The sequence below is a fragment of the Pelophylax lessonae genome, assembly GCF_965119305.1.
Source record: "Pelophylax lessonae genome assembly, chromosome: 6".
Taxonomy (NCBI): domain Eukaryota; kingdom Metazoa; phylum Chordata; class Amphibia; order Anura; family Ranidae; genus Pelophylax; species Pelophylax lessonae.
In genome coordinates, this window is record NC_138773.1 from 207,334,494 (window position 1) to 207,355,098 (window position 20,605).

Below are 20,605 nucleotides of genomic sequence, written 5' to 3' on the forward strand. Positions count from 1 at the left end.
CACGTCCCTGCTCTATTCATAATCCTCCAATCACTACCTCCCTGCTGTCCTCTGACCCTAAAGCTGTGCACTTTACTAATCCTACTGGAAACATTGCAAGGTATTGTAGTTCTAACACACTTCCTGTTCTGGGGTGACAACACTGCTCCTCCATAGATATACTACAGTAAGTTAATGTTGTCACTCTAAGACAGAGGTGGCACTAGGGGTGTGCGTGGGTATGCTGAAGCACCCCAAAAAAATCTCCTTGCACCCCCATAGCCCCTTCACAAGTCCAAACATCAAAGCCTTTTAACTGTTTACTGAACACAGATAATTACATATACAGTATACATCCTTCAGTCATCCAAGTGGTGACATCACATTCCGAGAGAACACAAGTGAGAGGAAAGCTGAGTCATGGAGCCCATACCTTCTAGGGGGGGGGGGGGGGTTTCCAGAATCGAGCATCGATCTTTAGGGGATGCCAATAGTCCCAATAAGTCCTACACCTTCCTACCCTGTTCACATGTGTGGCAGCCTTTGCCATCCTTCTGAAAAGAGATCCACAGTGGATTGCTTTTCAGAGGTGTTTGATAGGTGGTGAGAAGGAAATGTGTTACCTCCTCTTCACCTGAATTATCCTTGTAAATGTCACACTACCACGCCACAATCATGCATTAGATGCAGTTGCAACATGTCACCATAGAAATACATGGGTCGCATTGGGTAGCGATAATGCCGCAACATGCAGCAGGGCATCCACTTGGCATGGGACTCATAAGCTAACAGAAATCATTGTTAGCAGTCTTGCCTACTATAGTGATTTCCAGCTTCCAGGAATCAACCAGGTGTGGCAAATACAGGCCGCTGTTTGCGATCACAGGCACAATCGCTGTGATTCTGCTCGTGATTCTAGAGACGCTCTTCAAAACTGACAAATCACACCACCCTTGTTCAGATGCCATACATTTTCAATGGCAGCTAAATGCAGGTGTGATTGTCGCACTTCAATCGCAGCAAACCGCATCACCCGAAAGTTGTCACTCAAAAAGGAGCGGTTTGCCGCAGTTGCAGAGCGACAGTCATGGCAGAATCCCACCTGTGTTTAGATGCCATTGAAAAAGTATGGCACCTGAACAAGCATGGTGTGATTTGTCAGATTTGCAGAGCGTTTTAGGATCACAGGCAGAATCCCAGGAATGCTGCCCATGATTGCAAACACTCCGGTGTTAATGAGGCCACTTACTTACATTGCTCCGAGCTGGACCAATGAAACTATGCGAAAATATCAATATATGACGCCTCATTTGGCTAGCTCTGCTTCTCAATACAGGTAACAAATGTTTAATCCGCTATATGTAAGATTTGTCTAAATTTGTTTAAATATTTACGTAGAACAGTGTGCATGAGGCACTATCCAAAGCAGTTTTTGGAGGGGTGACTGGCCTAGGGGAGAAAAAAGTAAACATTTGGACCTGCTATAAATACCAAACTATGACAGTTCCGCTTTCTACCCCTTTTACTTGATAAACCTTTTTTATTGTGATTAGCTGCAATGTCAAACAAATAGGGGTTGATTTACTAAAGGCAAATACACTGTGCAGTTTGCAAAGTGCAATTGCTTCAGAGCTTAGTAAATGAGGGAGGGCTCTACTGACTTCCATCATCCAATCATGTGATTGACTATTTGCAAATTGAAGCTTTACCTCAATATCTAAGCTCCGGAGCAAGTGCAGTTTGCAAGGTGCACAGTGTATTTGCCTTTAGTAAATCAACCCCATAATATAATTGCCACACACCACAAGGATGAGGAGAGGTTTAAAGAGACAGTTGCTCAAAGCCTGCATAAGTACACCAAGAACTGAACTAGAAGAGTACTTGGTCTGTTGTCCATGCAGTCTGATTCTCAAGCTGGCCATACATTGGAAGAATTTTGTTGGACAACCTTCATTTCAGGGACTTTTGTTTGTTTTTTAAATTCTTAGTGGGGTCAAATCGGCTTTTTAGAAGGGGCAGAATGGAAAACCTTTCTTAAACAAATTAATTTTTAACAGTGAATGTGGTTTTCATTCAAGAAGTTGCATTCATTCCATAATAAAATGTAAATTTGAAGTACTTTCAAATGACAGTCGTCAAGTCATCAAATGTACGGATCAAAATTTTTGTGCGAATGTTCAAAACTCTACTAATGTATAACCTAAAGTGGTTCTACAGGCTGAAGGTGTTTTACCTTCATGCATTCTCGGCATTAAGGTAAAAAGCCTTCAATGTGCAACTCCCCTCCCCCCTCCCCCAGCCCCCTCTTATACTAGTCTGAGCTCTATCTTGATCCAGTGATGTGCACAAGAGCAACGGCTCTCCTTGCTCTCTCCATCCTCATTGGCTCAAACACAGGAGCGGGGCCATTGGCTCCTGATGCTGTCAATCACAGCCAGTGAGGAGAGAGCAGGGGACGGTGTGGAGGACACACAGAGTCGGCTCAGAAGTGAGCATGCATGAGTGTGACCATGCAAAAGGAATGGACAGAGGGCGCACTTGATTACTTTTTTTTTTTTTTTTTTACTATGCGAAATATAAAAAATAACCTCATAGAAATGTATGTTGTTCCAGGGCTGGAGAAAATGATGAGAGCCTATAAAGAAAACCCAGCATTTTCTGATATAAAGAATGAAGAAGAAACCGCCATTCTTCTAGAAGAGGTTTGTATTATTCAATATGTATGCAGACATATAAAAGGAAATGTCAGATTGTTTAGCCGAGATTTAAGTCCTATGCTATGCTATGTACACACATTTCCCTGCAGTGCTTCTTTACCAACCTACAAAAATGATATAACATACATTTTACTGTTTCTTCTTGCTAAAAATTTGCAGCATTTACAAAAATCATCACTTTGCTTTGATTACTTATAGATACACTAGATACTGAGACATTTAATCAGTTTTACTGTAAGGGTCCTTTCACACAGGCCTTCTGCCCGGCGGACTCAGTTTTGCTCAGCGGGGATCGATCCGCCGATCCCCAATGAGCAGGCGGATGACAGGTTCATCTCCCCTCTGTGTGCAGAGACAGACCTGTCAGAGCCTCGCTCTCTTCTATGGGAGATCAGATGAGAACAGACCGCCTGTCCGTTTTCATCTGACCCTTTCTGATCCGATCCTCCAGACGGATGGAAAACAGGATTTCCATCCATCCGAATTTCACGGACAGGATTGGATCGGATAGCAGCGGGTGTCAGTGGACAAGTCACCGCTGACATCCGCTGCTCCATAGGGCTGCATGGAGAATCCGATCAGATCCGCCTGAAAAACTGTCAGGTGGTCCTGATCGGAAAGCCTGTGTGAAAGGGCCCCCCACTCCTCCTAAGTGTGCATTTTCATGTGCGCATTGACGTGCATTGCCCATTCATCTCTAATGAGCTCTCAATATGCATCCAGAGGCTAAAAATGTGTCTGCCTTATTTTTTCCAGTTGCTACAAGAAAAGTCTTTATTGCATGCACTGCAGTGTGCTGAGGGACAGGGACATTTGTTTTGTCTCTGTATGCATATTAGGGGACAATAAAAATGAATTGCAATACACATCATCTTGTGGTACCTCACATTAAAGCATGTTACCATGGGCACCATTGTGTAAGTGTAGGCAAAGGGTTAAATAAGCGATAACAAAAAACATAACTGTCAACTGGGAAACGTGCCAAAAATTGTAATGCAGACAAATTGTTTAAATGTTTGCCAGACACTTTACAAGTCCTGACTATTTGCTTCATTTTCACTGTGGTCATAAAATATATCTTGGTCAAGATGTTGATTGGATAGTGAAGGAACAGCAGCTTACTAATGAAGTCATCTCTCATCCAATCAACAAGCTCTGAATATTTACACAGCACTATGCAATGCAATGAAGCCTGATTGGCTCACAGTGCTGTCCCTTGCAGGAACTACCAATTAGAAGACATTTAAGTATTTAATGGACATACAGTTATTATAAAAATACTACACACCCCTGTTAACCACTTAAGCCCCATCCCTATTTTGGACACTTTTTGTTTACAAGTTAAAATCAGTATTTTTTCCTAGAAAACTACTTAGAACCCCCAAACATTATATATATTTTTTTAGCAAAGACTCTGGAGAATAAAATGGCGGTCATTGCAATATTTTTTGTCACGCTGTATTTGCGCAGAGGTCTTTAAAACGCCATTTTTTTGGAAAAATTTTGAAAAAATCACATTTCACTGCATTTAAAAAATACTAAACAGTAAAGTTAGCCCATTTTTTTGTATATTGTGAAAGATGATGTCACGCCGAGTAAATAGATACACAACATGTTACGGTTTAAAATTGCGACAAACTACGGTCAATAGAGATCTCAATAGGCGACGCTTTAAATTTTTTTAATGGTTACCAGTTTAGAGTTAGAGTGTAGCTCTTTTTTTTTTTTAATTATTGCTCACGCTCTGGCGATCGCGGCGATACCTTACATGTGTGGTTTGAACAGCAATTTCATTCGCGGCTCGACTTCCATATACGTTTTTTTTGTGCGTGAGCTAACGGTGACGGCGGCGGCTACATTTTTTTTTCCTATTTATTTTATTTTATTTTTTAACTTTATTACAGGTTTTTTTAAAAAAAAAAAATCTGATCACTTTTATTGCTGTCACAAGCAATGTAAACATCCCTTGTGACACCAATATGCAGTGACAGGTACTCTTTATGGAGGGATCGAGGGTCTAAAAGACCCTAGACCCCTCCACTACACTTCCATGTATGCAAAACGTCGAAATTGGCGTTTTTGCATACAGCCGTTTTTTAGATTTGCCGCCTTTTGCAGCACAGTAACCCGGAAGTGACGTCATGGACGCCGCCTCTGGGTTACGTCATTGGAGACCAGATCGAAGCTGTTTCCGGCTTTGATCGGGACTCCATCCAGCCGGCGGACGTGTCGGCTGGGTGCTCGGGGCTCCCGGTGTGACGGGAGCCCGGAGCAAAGTCACGGAAGGCGGCGGGAGGGGACGTCCCCTCCCGCTCACCCGGGTAATGATCGAGCGGCTTCTGAGCCGCATCGGTCGTTACCGACAGAAAGCTGACCATTGGCTCTAAACCACGGTACCACAATGGTGTCTCTAGCTAGAGGCATCATCCCGGTATACTACCGTAAAGTTTGCCGACGTAGTCCTACGTCACTTTGTGGTTAAAATGTCAGGTTTCTGTGATGTAAAAAAATGATACAAAGGTAAATCATTTTAGAACTTTTTCCACCTTTAATATGACCTATAATCTGTACAACTCAGTTGAACATCAAATTTAAGTCTTTTAGGTCGAGGGAAGTAAAAAAAATAACATTTTATTACAACACTCAGTCTTTGGGTATGGGTCTATCAGCATGGTTCATCTTGATTTGGCAATATTTGCCCACTCTTCTTTGCAAAAACACTCCAAATCTGTCAGATTGCAGGACATCTCCTGTGCACAGCCCTCTTCAGATCACTTCACAGATTTTCAATCTGATTCAGGTCTGGGCTCTGGCTGGGCCATTCCAAAACTTTATTCTTCTGGTGAAGCCATTCCTTTGTGTTTTTTTTTTTTTTCAAAATGTTTATCATTCCTTTGTTGATTTGGATGTTTGATTTGGGTTGTTGTCATGCTGAAAGATGAAGTTCCTCTTCGTGTTCAACTTTCTAGTAGAAGCCTGAAGGTTTTGTGCCAATATTGACTGGTATTTGGAACTGTCCATAATTCCCTCTGTCTTGACTAAGGCCCCTGTTCCAGCTGAAGAAAAACAGCCCTAAAGCATGATGCTGCCACCACCATGCTTCACTGTGGGTATGGTATTCTTTTGATGATGTGCAGTGTTGTTTTTGTGACAAATGGAAATTATGGCCAAAAAAGTTTAACCTTGGTTTCATCAGACCATAACACATTTTCCCACATGTGTTTTTGCAAAATTTGGCCGGGCTTGGATGTTTTTCTTTGTAAGAAAAGGCTTCCCTCTGGCCACTCTACCCCATAGCCCAGACATAGGAAGAATACGGGAGATTGTTGTCACATGTACCACACAGCCAGTACTTGCCAGATATTCCTGCATCTCCTTTACTGTTGCTGTAGGCCTCTTGTCAGCCTCCCTAAACAGATTTCTTCTTGTCTTTTCATCTATTTTGGAGGGACGCCCAGCTCTTGGTGATGTCACTGTTGTGCCATATTTTCTCCACTTGATGATAACTGTCTTCACTCTCTTCCATGGTACAGTGCATCCGGAAAATATTCACAGCGCTTCACTTTTTCCACATTTTGTTATGTTACAGCCTTATTCCAAAATGGATTAAATTCATTATCTTCCGCAATATTCTACAAACAATACCTCATAATGACAATGTTAAAGAAGTTTGTTTGAAATCTTTGCAAATTTATTAAAAATAAAAATCTTTCCGGATGCACTGTATATCTAATGACTTTAAAATCTTGTGTACCCTTCTTCTGACTGATACCTTTTAACAATGAGATCTCTCTTATGGCTTTTGCTGTAGGATGTGACTAAGAAAATGTCAGGAAAGACCTACTAGAACAGCTGAAATCTATTTTGGGTTAATCAAAGGCACTTTAAATGATGGCAGATGTGTACTGACTCCTATTTAACATGAGTGTGAATGTGATTGCTTAGTTCTGAACACAGCTAAATCCCCAGTTATAAGAGGGCGTGCACACTTATGCAACCACATTATTTTAGTTTTTTATTTTCCCTCTCCCCCCCCCCCCCCCTACAAAAAAAAAAAAAAGACTTCAGTTTGTTTTTCAATTGAGTTGTACAGTTTATTGGTCACATTAAAGGTTGAAAAAGTTCTGCAATGATTTATATGTGTCTCCTTTTTTAACATCACAGAAACCTGACATTTTAACAGGGGTGTGTAGACTTTTTATATCCATTGTATAAATGGATTAAGGGAGCAGGAAAGATTTAAAGTGTTACTAAACCCACAACAGTAAGATCAGTGTGTATATGCAGAAAAGCATGCTTGTTATACTCACTATGGAACCTAAAGAATTAATCCTCTGCATGGTGTAAAAAGGCTGTTCGATCCTGTATGCACAGATCCTCCTCTTCTTCCATTGACTCCAGAACAAGTCCAGCTAAGACAGAGTTACTGGAGTCAGGCTGCAAATGCTAAGTTTCGTGTGTATTGCTTGAGATTTTTTTTTTTTTTCCTTGGGAGAGTGCATGTGATCAGCACATGGCCAATCAGCACTGTCCAGGCAGAGGGTCAGGGGTCCTGGATTCTGATAGGACAGCTCAGTGCAGTATGAAAACTCATCCTAAAAGCTTTAACCAGACTCCTATAGAAGTCACAAGACTGCTATATACTGCTGATGAGAAAAGGTATTTAGCAGTTTATATTTTCTAAAATAATTGAATTTCTATGTTCTGCATACCATGGGAGACCAAATATAGTGAATGCAGGTCCTGGGTTAAGTAACACTTTAACGCCATTGTCAGATTTTTTTACTTTTTTTGGTGGGGTTATTCTAATTTCCTGTGTGTTAACCAGGTAAACCAGGTAAAGAAAATGTGAAAATGACCACAATGGGGACACGGTTGGCACTGATAGAGGTTATAACCATTCCCCCCTCTATTCAGTACTAAAACAATGCTCAACTCTGTCCAAGTCTCAAGTATCAGAGTATTTTTTTTCAGGGACCCCCAACTATCAGTCCCTGAACTGTAAACTGTAAAATGTGCATGTTACATTTATTATAGACCGGTCTAAGAGCTAACCTTCTTGAAGCCAATTACTTCAAACTGTCCTTGGCACTAGCGGAGTTGGAGCAGCAGTCTCTTCCAACACACCCATGCAGTGAACGCATGGTCAAGTGGAAAGAAAAGGTAAATTAAAATGATAATAGAATGCATGTATGAAAATGTGAAGGATCATAGGACTGAAAATACCCTGCAAGGTTGCTGGACAGTATTAACCCCTTTTTAATATATTTAAACAAATAAATTCAACTGACATGTTGCCAATGTAACAGTCACACACAATGCCTCCTTCACTTAGGAAAATGGCCCCTCCGGATAGAAATGCTTATGTCTTTATTGCCCTTAGAAACGGGTAACCACGGTCTTGCTGCCCTCAAAGACTTAGGGATTTCTAACACTGCAACTATACAACACACAGAGGGCGCACCGACCTAGTGCATTATCCCAAGACAAATAATTTATTGAATAAAAACACGGTAAGTATTTTACTTACAAAGGCAACAGAAAATTGCACATCACAGAACTCTGTAAATTTCATCCAATGTATCAACATGTATGGGTACACCAGTCACTGAAGACCCCGTGGGCTGACGCGTTTCGAGGAATTCCTCTTCAGAGCCACACGAGAAGATCTCCTTTATACGCGTCAGCCCACGGGGTCTTCTGTGACTGTTATACCCATACATTTTGATACATTGGATGGAATTTACAGAGTTCTGTGATGCACAGTCCATGCCTGCCAGCACAAATTTTGTAAATCTCTTCTGTAAGATAGGTGGTACCTGTGAAATGCATCTGTTATGACTGCCTACATCTAAATGATGAAAGAAAATCTGCACTATGGTATTATTGAAAAAAAACTCCAGAAGCTGCCAGCGCCCATATATTTTACCAAAAGTTTTTTTGATGACATAATGTATAGGAAAGTAAAATTTGGGGGCAGCTCTACAATACATCTCCCCTATTCCTTAAACAGCATCATAAACACCATTTATAAACTTTTTGCAATTGGACTAAGTGCAAAGAAATGCTATGTGCAAAAAAAAAAAAAAAATTCATACAAATTGATAGCAATAAAGTAAAATTAAGTGCATCATAAAGGTATCATAAAGTGTCTCTTGTGCTTCTTTTTTCATGAAAGTTCAAAAAGTTACAAAAAGTTACAAAAAATAAAGTGCAATTTTCACTCCAGTCCTTGTTTCTTGCTCCCCTTTAGACACCACACTCATCGGCCATCTATGCTGCCTCTCCTCCAGGCTCCTCTCCCTCTGTGCATGGAGTGTATCCAAATGCCACTATCCAGTGGCGTAGCGTGGGTTGTCAGCGCCCGGGGCAAGGCAAGTAATTTACGCCCCTAACATGCAGACTTTTAGCACTCCCCGACTCCCTTCCTACAATATTACTGACCAGCCTGATTCCTATACTGACCTACCTGTCCACTACGCTAACCTACCTGATTCCTATACTGGCCACTACACTGACCTCTACACTGACCTACCTGTCCACGACACTGACCCTTACACTGACCTACCTGATTCCTACCTTACCACTACACTGTCCACTACACTACATTGCCCACTACACTGCCCCCTACACTACACTACTTTATACATAGTCAGGGCTCTCCACTCCAGTCCAGGCTGCTCCCCCCCCCATGCCTGGTGTGTCCGTCCAGAAACAACGGCTGGCTGAGTGTCACGACAACAGGGAAAGATAGATGAATGATTACTGACTCTGTGACAGTGCCAGGCTGCTGACTTACTCGCTGAGCTGACTGAGCTCTTCTGAACATGCGGCCGATTGTAAGGAGAGGCGGCACAGGCGGGGCTTGGCTTGCAACATTTCCACATCTGAAGAGAGGCGAGGCGGCGGATTGGAGTCACCCAGTTGGATGAATGTTAGAGCTTTCTGAGCATTTTTATTGGATTAAAACTGTTGGACTAAGTATTCTGGCTGGTATTGGAAAAAAGAAACTTATGGACCATTGTTTTAAAGGAAACATAATAAAATAAACTGAAATCAATAGTTAATACAATATTGGAAGCATTCTTGGTTTGCTTCATGTACTCCTGTATTGGTCTCTGGAGGAGAGATCGCGACATTTAGATACACTCCAAGCGGGGAGAGAGAGAGGAGCCTGGAGGAGAGGCATCAAGCAACATTAGACCCACTTACGAAAATAAGGGGCCATGGATGGCCGGTGAATCTGGTGTGTAAAGGGAAGCTTGAAAACGGCACTGGAATGAAAATTGCACGTTTTCTTTCAGCACTTTTATGAAATAACATGCACAATACAGGCATACCCCGTTTTAAGCACACTCACTTTACATACACTCACGAGTACAGACACAGCCTGGTCAGCTTGGCATGGCACTACTCCCGGTTTTTAACTTTGGTGTCTATGGGAAATCTTGGTCAGTTTGACATGGCACTGCTCCCAAACCATAAGTGACAGGGATACCAAACTTAGGGAGCACCGAGAGGGGACCCAGGACTACAACATATCCTATTTGTGGCCAGCCAGCTTGCCAAGGTAATCTACCATATCATAGTCGTGGATCCCCTTAACATGCTCCCCAAGCTTGGTGTTCTTGTCAGCAGTGCCATGTCAAGCAGACCAAGATTTCCTATGGCGCTTGTGTATTTACATGCATTGAGAAATGAAAAAATGTATTGCTTCACTTTAAGTACATTTTCGTTTTACATACATGCTCTGGTCCCATTGTGTACTTAAAAGTGGGGTATGCCTATAAATACTTTATGATACCTTTATGATGAACTTTATCAGGCTTTATTGTTAAATTTGTATGTTTTTTTTTTTTTTTTTGCACATAGCATTTCCCTGCACTCAACACTTTTATTGCACTGCTTTCAAAAACTTTTTTAATGGTGTTTATGGTGCTGTTTAAAGACAAGGGGGAGGTGTATTGTAGTGCCACACCCACATTTTGCTTTGCATACATCTTAATTAGGCAATAATTGTATAGCAAGTACCTCTAATTGCTCAATTTGGTCATCACTGTAAAATAATTGTGGGCGTGGCTTAAAACTTGAGTGAAATGTGTACATGGTAACATATGGACAGTCCTTGTATCCAAAATTATCTTTGATTACTATGCCACAACTAAGAGCCTAACAGGGGTTAGAAGAAAAAGTACAATAAAAATGTATCTCTGTACCCAAACAAAAATTCCATCCCCCCCCCACTAGTAAAGAATCCCTCCCCTAGAACAGGTCCCCCCAATATAGATTCCCCTTTGCCCCCCCACCGGTACAGCTCCCATCCAAGAACAGATCTCCCCTCCAGTTCAGATCCCCTCCAGATAAATCTTCCCCCGGAAGATTTGGACAGATCCTGCCCATATAGCTCACCCCTAGTACAGACCCCCCACCCCCCCAGATCAGACCCCCATCCACATTCAGCTTCCAGCCAATACAGATCTCCTCCTGTATAGGTCCTCCCTTTATATATAGATCTCCCCAGTACAGATACCACCCGGCACTGATCTCCTCCACCCCCCCCCCAGTGAAGCTCCCCTCAGTACAAATCCCCTCAAGACAGATCTTCCCCACAGTACAGACCCCCCCCTCCCCCAGGCGCAGATTCGCCCACCCCCCATTCAGCTTCCATCCCAGTCCAGGTCTCCTCCTGTATAGATCTCTCCCCAGAACAAATTCCACCCAGTACGTATCTCCCCCCCCCAGTGCAGTTCCCCTCAGTACAGATCCCCCCCCAGTATAGATCTCCCCTAGTACCGATCCCATCCCAGTACAGATCCCCTCCATATAGATCTTCCCCCGGTACAGATCCTGCCCATATAGCTCTCCCCTAGTACAGATCCCCCCATCCCTTTACAGATACCCCCCCCCCATACAGATTCTCCTTCCTGGAACAGATTTTCCTCAGTAGTTCAGATCTCTCCCTTAATAAAGGCCCCATAAGTACAGATCTCCCCCTCCCCCCTTCCCCCCAGTACAGCTCCCACCCCCCCATTATAGATTTCCTTTCCTTCTGTACTGACCCCTTCCTTATTGTGTTCTGTTTTGAGTGGTTGTAAAATGAATATATTAATTCTAAGGTAATTCAGACTCTCTTGTAGCAAAAGAACAGAACAATGTATTGTCTTTTAGATTATATAGAAGGTGTAATTTACAATAGTCTTCTTTGTATATAGGTGCTCTGCTATTCAGTATATGATGTAGCTAATACGGTGGTTTGAGTTCTGTTTTCATTATCCTACCCTGTTGATGAATGTATTTTAGAATGTTTCTATGTTTATTTCTCACAGGGTTGTCAGCTGTGTTCTGTGCAGGTATCTCGATCTATAAATGCCAGCAAGCTAAGGCGTGCTTCCACCAGGAGAATATCGAGCAGGAGTACTGGATACAGTGACTCCTCAACTAATGATTATGTCATAGAACCTGACGAAATGGATTTTCCCAGCAAACCACCAAGAGGCTTAACCAAAAGATCTTCAAAAAATATGCGTGGCTCAATGAGGGAATATGGAGGTGACTGATAAAATGATACATCAAAGCTAAAACCAATATAGTATATACTGTTAGATAGATATTTTTTTTTAATTTTGGCAAAAGTCTTCTAGGGTTTAACCTTTCGATCGCTATTTACTGCTGTCCATATCCCAGCAAGAAAATCTCCCCATACCACACACTAGTTTAGCTGAGACAGCAAGGATTCTCTAAGCTTATTTTTTTGCTTTATCCCGGAGTGCATACACCATATATTCCAATGGTGGATCCATTAGCCAGCCCCCTTTTTGGTCTCACAAGTGAATATAAAAGAAGAAAGTACTCCATAGAGAGGGACCAATAGATTTAACTCATGTTCATGGATGAGTAAAATTGAGAGTTTTTCATTGCCTGAAATGTCAGTGAAAGTCAGGATATTTTAGTGAAATTTCGCAATTTTGATGTAAAAAGTTGCAGTCAAGGAAGGTGAAGTTAAAGCCCAATTTCAGCTTTATTTTTTTTAAAATCTACATTTTAAACAAAAACTTTCCCCAGGGCTGTTACCTGCAAACTCATTGCTCTGTCACCCAGTGCTGCCCAGTGCCATGAAATCAACCTCAACTTAGAGGAGAAAGCTTCAGAGAAAGTAACTTGGAGGGGACCTGGGGGTTGGGAGGGGGATAGGAAGCTGGAAACAGAGTTTTATGTCAATATTGCCAAAATCACTCTGCTCCTTCCTACATATTATCTACCTGACTACCACCGCAGGATCCGAGGGGAGGGGATCTGTGTGCGGAGACGGAGGTGTCAGATCCCCGCTGTCCTCTATGTGGGAATGGGAAGAGAACGGACCGCCTGTCCGTTCTCATCCAATCCGATCCGCCAGATGGATGGAAAATAGGGTTTCCATCCGTCCGAATTTGAGGATCGGATCGGATGTCAGCAGATATGTCTCTGCTGACATCTGCTGCCTCATAGAGATGCATGGGGAATCCGTTCAGATCTGCCTGAAAAACTGAAGATCTGAACGGTCCGCATGTGTGAAAGGGGCCTACAATTCTACTTTGTGACGTGTTAAAAATTCAAAAGTTTAATTTTTGACAATTCTATTAAGTAGAATTTAATTTGAGATGATGAGAAACATATACTGTACACACAGATTATATCTGTATTTTTATAGCACTACTGAAGTTTTTTAATTCTTTGAAAATACTGTAGATATAGCCAAAATTTAGCTGAGCCATAAAAAGTTCTTTACATCAAAGTTCTCAGATGACTGTAGTTTGCTTTTAAAAGGGATCTTTGCTTATTTTTTTAACTTTTGTAATGTGGTAGGAGGAGGTTCGACATAAATATCCATTCCCTTCCCAGAAGAGCGCTCTTTACCTTAGTTACAGGAGTCCACCTTGCCGGTTGACTACAATGATTGATTTTGCAAAGGTCAGCATTGTTGTTAGGGAAGTTGGGATCTGCGCTTTACTTTAGGGTAACACCTCTGCTTGAAAGTATACTAATATTGGCAAACTGCAGAGCAAAGTTATGGGTTAAATTTTGCATGAAAGCTTGCAAGTTAGTAAATATATGTCATTTTAACTACTTTGAGACCGGAAGGATTTGCCCCTTTAATGACCAGGCCCTATTTTGCGATTCGGCACTGCGTTACTTTAACAGACAATTGCGTGGTCGTGCGACGCTGTACCTAAATAAAATTGACGTCCTTTTTTTCCCACCAATAGATCTTTCTTTTAGTGGCATTTGATCACCTGTGTGATTTTTATTTCTTGCGCTATAAACAAAAAAAGCAACAATTTTGAAAAAAAAACTATTTTCCCATTCTGCTATATAACATTCTTAAAAGAAAAAAAAAAAGAAAAAATCTAAATTTTTTCACATTTTATGCCAAATTGTTTTCTGCTACATATTTTTGGTAAAAAAAATCACAATAAGCGAATTTTGATTGGTTTGCGCAAAGGTTATCGCGTCTATATTAACTACGGGAAAGATTTATGTCATTTTTATTGTTTTTTTTTTTACTAGTAATGGTGGCGAACTGTGATTTTTTTTTTTTTTTTTTGCAGGACTGCGACATTGGCGGTGGACAGATCGGACCCCTAACTGACCTTTTTGACACTTTTGGGGGTACCAGTGACATTACTACAGTAATCAGTGCTAAAAATATGCACTGTTACTGTAATAATGACACTGGCAGGGAAGGGGTTAACCCTGATGGTGATCAAGGGGTTAAATGTAAGCCTAGGGGAGTGATTCTAACTGTAGGGGGGCGTGGATTCTGAAATGACCATAGAGACCTGCGATCCTATATAGAAGGATCACATGGGCTCTATGGACATTGCAGGGGGAAGAACGGTCGGATGTGTTTACAACAGCCGACCGTCCTTCTCTCTCAGCGGGGAGCGATCGCGGGTGTCAGGAGGCCATCGGAGCCGCCTGACCCGTACATCGGCTTCCCTGCTGCCGAGTGGGGGCAGAAGCGCGCTCACCCCCTAGCTTCCCGCGACCGATGTAGAACTACGTCGGTTTGAGCAGAAGAGCCACCCTGCCAAAGTGAAAAAGGCGGGTGATCGGGAAGCGATTAATGAATGCATCTTATAATGTATGTGTGTGTCTATATATATATATATATATATATATATATATATATATATGTGTGTATGTGTGTGTCTCTATATATATATATATATTGTGTGTGTCTATATATATATATATATATATATATATATATTGTGTGTGTCTATATATATATATATATTGTGTGTGTCTATATATATATATATATATATATATATATATATATATATATATATACAGTATATATATATATATATATAATTCACTTCAAAAAGATGCATTCCACACAGAGTGATATATTTCAAGCATTGTATTATTTTAATTTTGATGATTATGGCTTACAGCTAGTGAAAACACGAAATTAGGAATCTCAGAAAATTATAATATATAACATGAGACCAATAAAAAAAAAAATGATTTTTAATACAGAAATGTTGATTTACTGAAAAGTATGTCCATGTACAGTATAATATGCACTCAGTACTTGGTCAGGGGTCCTTTTGCATTAATTACTGCATCATTGCTGCGTGGCATGGAGGTGATCAGCCTGTGGCACTGCTGTGTTATGGAAGCCCAGGTTGCTTTAACCACTTAAGCCCCGGAGGATTTGGCTGCTAAAAGACCAGGGGGTTTTTTGCGATTTTTTACTGCGTGACTTTAACGGACAATTGCGCGGTCGTGCGACGCTCTACCTAAACGAATTTGACGTCCTTCTTTTCCCACAAACAGAGCTTTCTTTTGGTGGTATTTGATCACCTGTGCGATTTTTTGATCATGCGCTAGAAACAAAAAAAGAGCGTCAATTTTGCAAAAATAACAATATTTTTCACATTTTTTTATATGAAATTCCCAAAAAAAAAAAGTAAAAATCAAAATTTTTTAACATTTTCGGCCAATTTGTTTTATGCTACATATGTTTAGTAAAAAAAATCGCAAAAAGCGTATTTTGATTGGTTTGCGCAAAAGTTATCGCATTTACTAACAAAGGGAAAGATTTTTGTAATTTTTGGTGGTTTTTTTTAACGCGTAATGGCGGCGATCTGCGATTTTTTTTCGGTACTGCGACATTGCGGCGGACAGATCGGACCCTTGACTGACATTTTTGACACTTTTGGGGGTACCAGTGACATTACTGCAGTAATCAGTGCTATACATATGCACTGTTACTGCAAAAAATGACACTGGCAGTGAAGGGGTTAACTTTATTGGACAGGGAGGGGTTAAGTGTGTCCTAGGGGCGTGATTCTAACTGTGCAGGGACATTGCTATTGGTGTAAAAACAAAGATCAACGGTTCTACATAGTAGAACCGTCTGATCTTCACTTTTACACCAGGGAGAATGACGGGTGGCTTGTTTACATAAGCCACTCAGCCTTTCTCCCTTCACAGGAGCGATCGTAGTGTGACCGGCGGACATCGAGTCCGCCGGTCACACGCACTGACTTGTCTGTGAACGAGCCGCGGCGGGCGCGCGCCCGCCCGCAATTGGCTCGCAAGTCAGTGACAGGCGAGTGACGTATCCATACGTCACTCTGCCTGGCCGGGGCTGACCGCCGCAGTATATAGTTGTGCGGCGGTCGGCAACCGGTTAATAGCGGCCTTCAGCTCATCTGCATTGTTGGGTCTGGTGTCTCTCATCTTTCTCTTGACAATACCCCACAGCTTCTCTGAGGTTTAGGTCAGGCGAGTTTGCTAGCTAATCTAACACAGTGATACCATGATCATTACCAGGTATTGGTACTTTTGGCAGTGTGGGCAGGTGCCAAATCCTGCTGGAAAATGAAATCAGCGTCTCCATAAAGCTGGTCAGCAGAGGGAAGCATGAAGGGCTCTAGAATTTCCTGGTTGAGGGCTGCGCTGACTTTGGACTTGATAAAACACAGTGGACCAACACCAGCAGATGACATGGCTCCCCAAATCATCATGGACTGTGGAAAATGTTGCATTTAATTTGGAAACCAAGGTCCCAGAGTCAGGAGGAAGAGTGGAGAGGCACAGAATCCAAGTTGCATGAGGTCCAGTGTGAATTTTCCACAGTCGATAATGATTTGGGGAGCCATGTCATCTGCTGGTGTTGGTCCACTGTGTTTTATCAAGTCCAAAGTCAACGCAACCCTCTACATACTTTTCAATGAGCCAACATTTCTGTATTAAAATTCTTTTTTTTTTTTTTTTACTGATCTTATGTAATATTCTAATTTTCTGAGATACTGAATTAGGGGTTTTTACTAGCTGTATATATAGTACAGTATAGTACAGTACAGTATATATACAGTATTTCACAAAAGTGAGTACACCCCTCACATTTTTGTAAATATTTTATTATATCTTTTCATGTGACAACACTGAAGAAATTACACTTTGCTACAATGTAAAGTAGTAAGTGTACAGCTTGTATAACAGTGTAAATTGGCTGTCCCCTCAAAATAACTCAACACACAGCCATTAATGTCTAAACCGCTGGCAACAAAAGTGAGTACACATCTAAGCGAAAATGTCCAAATTGGGCCCAATTAGCCATTTCTCCCCCCTCCCACCCATGTCATGTGACTCGTTAGTGTTACAAGGTCTCAGGTGTGAATGGGGAGTAGATAATTTGGTGTTATCACTCTTTCATACTGGTCACTGGAAGTTCAACATGGCACCGCATGGCAAAGAACTCTGAGGATCTGACAAAAATAATTGTTGCACTAGATAAAGATGGCCTGGGCTGTAAGAAGATTGGCAAGACCCTAAAACTGAGCTGTAGCATAGTGGCCAAGACCATACAGCGGTTTAACAGGACAGGTTTCACTCAGAACAGGCCTTGCCATGGTTGACCAAAGAAGTTGAGTGCATGTGCTCAGCGTCATATCCAGAGGTTGTTTTTGGGAAATCGATGTATGAGTGCTGCCAGAATTGCTGTAGAGGGTGAAAGGGTGGGGGGGGGGGGGGTGAGCCTGTCAGAGCTCTGATCATACGCCGCACACTGCATCAAATTTGTCTGCATGGCTGTTGACCTAGAAGGAAGCCTCTTCTAAAGATGATGCACAAGAAAGCCCGAAAAGAGTTTGCTGAAGACAAGCAGACTAAGAACATGGATTACTGGAACCATGTCCTGTGGTCTGATGAGACCAAAATAAACGTATGTGGTTTAGATGGTGTTAAGCGTGTGTGGTGACAACCAGGTGAGGAGTACAAAGACAAGTGTGTCTTGCCTACAGTCAAGCATGGTGGTGGGAGTGTCATGGTCTGGGGCTGCATGAGTGCTGCCAGCACTGGGGAGCTACAGTTCATTGAGGGAACCATGAATGCCAAAATGTACTGTGACATACTGAAGCAGAGCAGTATTCCAACATAACAACCCCAAACACACCTAGAAAACGACCACTGCCTTGCTAAAGAAGCTGAGGGTAAAGGTGATGGACTGACCAAGCATGTCTCCAGACCTAAACCCTATTGACCATCTGTGGAGCATCCTCAAATGGAAGGTGAAGTAACGAAAGGTCTCCAATATCCAACAGCTCCGATATGTTGTCATGGAGGAGTGGAAGAGGAATCCAGTGGCAACTTGTGAAGCTCTGGTGAACTCCATGCCCAAAAGGGTTAAGGCAGTGCTGGAAAATAATGATGGCCTCACAAAATATTGACACTTTGGACCCAATTTGGATATTTCCACTTAGGGGTGCACCCACTATTGTTGCCAGTGGTTTAGACGTGAATGGCTGTGTGTTGAGTTTTTTTGAGGAGACAGCAAATTTACACTGTTACACAAGCTGTACACTCACTACTTTAGATTGTAGCAACGTGTCATTTCTTCAGTGTTGTCACATGAAAAGATATAATAAAATATTTTCAATAATGTAAGGGGTGTACTCTGTTTTGTGAGATACTGTATATATTGTACATTCATATCAGTCCCTGCCCTCAAGGAGCTTACAGTCTAAGGTCCCTAACTCACATTCATACATACACATAGCAGGGCCAATATTAGACAGGATCCTATTAACCTACCAGCATGTCTTTGGAGTGTGGGGGGAAACCAGAGTAACCAGAGGAAACCAACACAGGCACAGGGAAAACAAGCAAACTCCAGGCAGGTAGTGTCGTTGTTGGGATTCGAACAAGGGACCCTTTTGCTGCTAGGCGAAAGTGCTAACCACTTCACCACTGATGATCAGAATTAAAAGAAAGAAATGCTTGAAACCAGGGGCGTTGCTAGGTGGGAAAAAGACCAGGGGCTTCAGCCCGAAGATAAATTTGATAACCCCCTCCCACATTTTAAAGTAAGCCCCGCCCAAGCTCCTCCCATATTTAAAAGTAAGTACCGCCCAAGCTCCACCCAATGGCCCCCTCAGTCAAGGGTCAGTCAAGGGGTGGTATGGAGAGGAGTACAGGGGGTGAGAAATTGGGTGGTATGGAGAAGAGAGAAGTAAAGGGGGTCAGTCATGTGGTGGTATGGAGAGGAGTACAGGAAGTTAGTCATGGGGTGGTATGGAGAGGAGAGGAGTACAGGGAGTCAGGCATGGGGTGGTATGGAGAGGAGTACAGGGGGTCAGACATGGGGTGGTATGGAGAGGAGTACAGGGGGTCAGACATGGGGTGGTATGGAGAGAAGTACAGGGGGTCAGACATGGGATGGTATGGAGAGGAGTACAGGGGGTCAGACATAGGGTGGTATGGAGAGGAGTACAGGAGGTCAGTCATGGGGTGGTATGGAGAGGAGTGGAGTACAGGGGGTCAGACATGGGGTGGTATGGAGAGAAGTACAGGGGGTCAGACATGGGATGGTATGGAGAGGAGTACAGGGGGTCAGACATAGGGTGGTATGGAGAGGAGTACAGGAGGTCAGTCATGGGGTGGTATGGAGAGGAGTGGAGTACAGGGGGTCAGACATGGGGTGGTATGGAGAGGAGTACAGGGGGTCAGACATGGGTTGGTATGGAGAGGAGTACAGGGGGTCAGACATGGGGTGGTATGGAGAGGAGTACAGGGGGTCAGACATGGGGTGGTATGGAGAGAAGTACAGGGGGTCAGACATGGGATGGTATGGAGAGGAGTACAGGGGGTCAGACATAGGGTGGTATGGAGAGGAGTACAGGAGGTCAGTCATGGGGTGGTATGGAGAGGAGTGGAGTACAGGGGATCAGACATGGGGTGGTATGGAGAGGAGTACAGGGGGTCAGACATGGGTTGGTATGGAGAGGAGTACAGGGGGTCAGACATGGGGTGGTATGGAGAGGAGAGGAGTACAGGGGGTCAGTCATGGGGTGGTATGGAGAGGAGAGGAGTACAGGGGGTCAGTCATGGGGTGGTATGGAGAGGAGAGGAGTACAGGGGGTCAGACATGGGGTGGTATGAAGAGGAGTACAGGGGGTCAGACATGGGGTGGTATGGAGAGGAGAGGAGTACAGGAGGTCAGTCATGGGGTGGTATGGAGAGCAGAGAAGTACAGGGGGTCAGACATGGGGTGATATGGAGAGGAGTACAGGGGGGCAGATATAGGGTGGTATGGAGAGGAGCGGAGTACAGGGGGTCAGTCATGGGGTGGTATGGAGAGGAGAGAAGTACAGGGGTTCAGTCATGGGGTGGTATGAAGAGGAATACAGGGGGTCAGACATGGGGTGGTATGGAGAGGAGTACAGGGGGTCAGACATGGGGTGGTATGGAGAGGGGTACAGGGGGTCAGACATGGGGTGGTATGGAGAGGAGTACTGCCGGCATCAGATGGAACATAAATTAATGCAGCCTAAACTCAATCCTATTAAACTCCTTTGGCGTAAATGTAAACAGCCAGGTCTTCTTGTCCAACATCAGTACCTGACCTCAAAAAT

The 20,605-nt window shown here is 42.9% G+C and overlaps 1 protein-coding gene across 1 annotated transcript; it reads left to right on the forward strand.

Moving 5' to 3' along the window:
• Positions 1-1,066: 1,066 nt before the first annotated feature.
• Positions 1,067-12,253, forward strand: LOC309558709 (nostrin-like; the record flags this gene model as incomplete). Its single annotated transcript, XM_082261764.1, has 4 exons — positions 1,067-1,127; positions 2,593-2,681; positions 7,734-7,859; positions 12,023-12,253. The coding sequence occupies 4 exons, from the start codon at positions 1,067-1,069 to the stop codon at positions 12,251-12,253; spliced, it is 507 nt and encodes a 168-aa protein (XP_082117890.1).
• Positions 12,254-20,605: the final 8,352 nt, after the last annotated feature.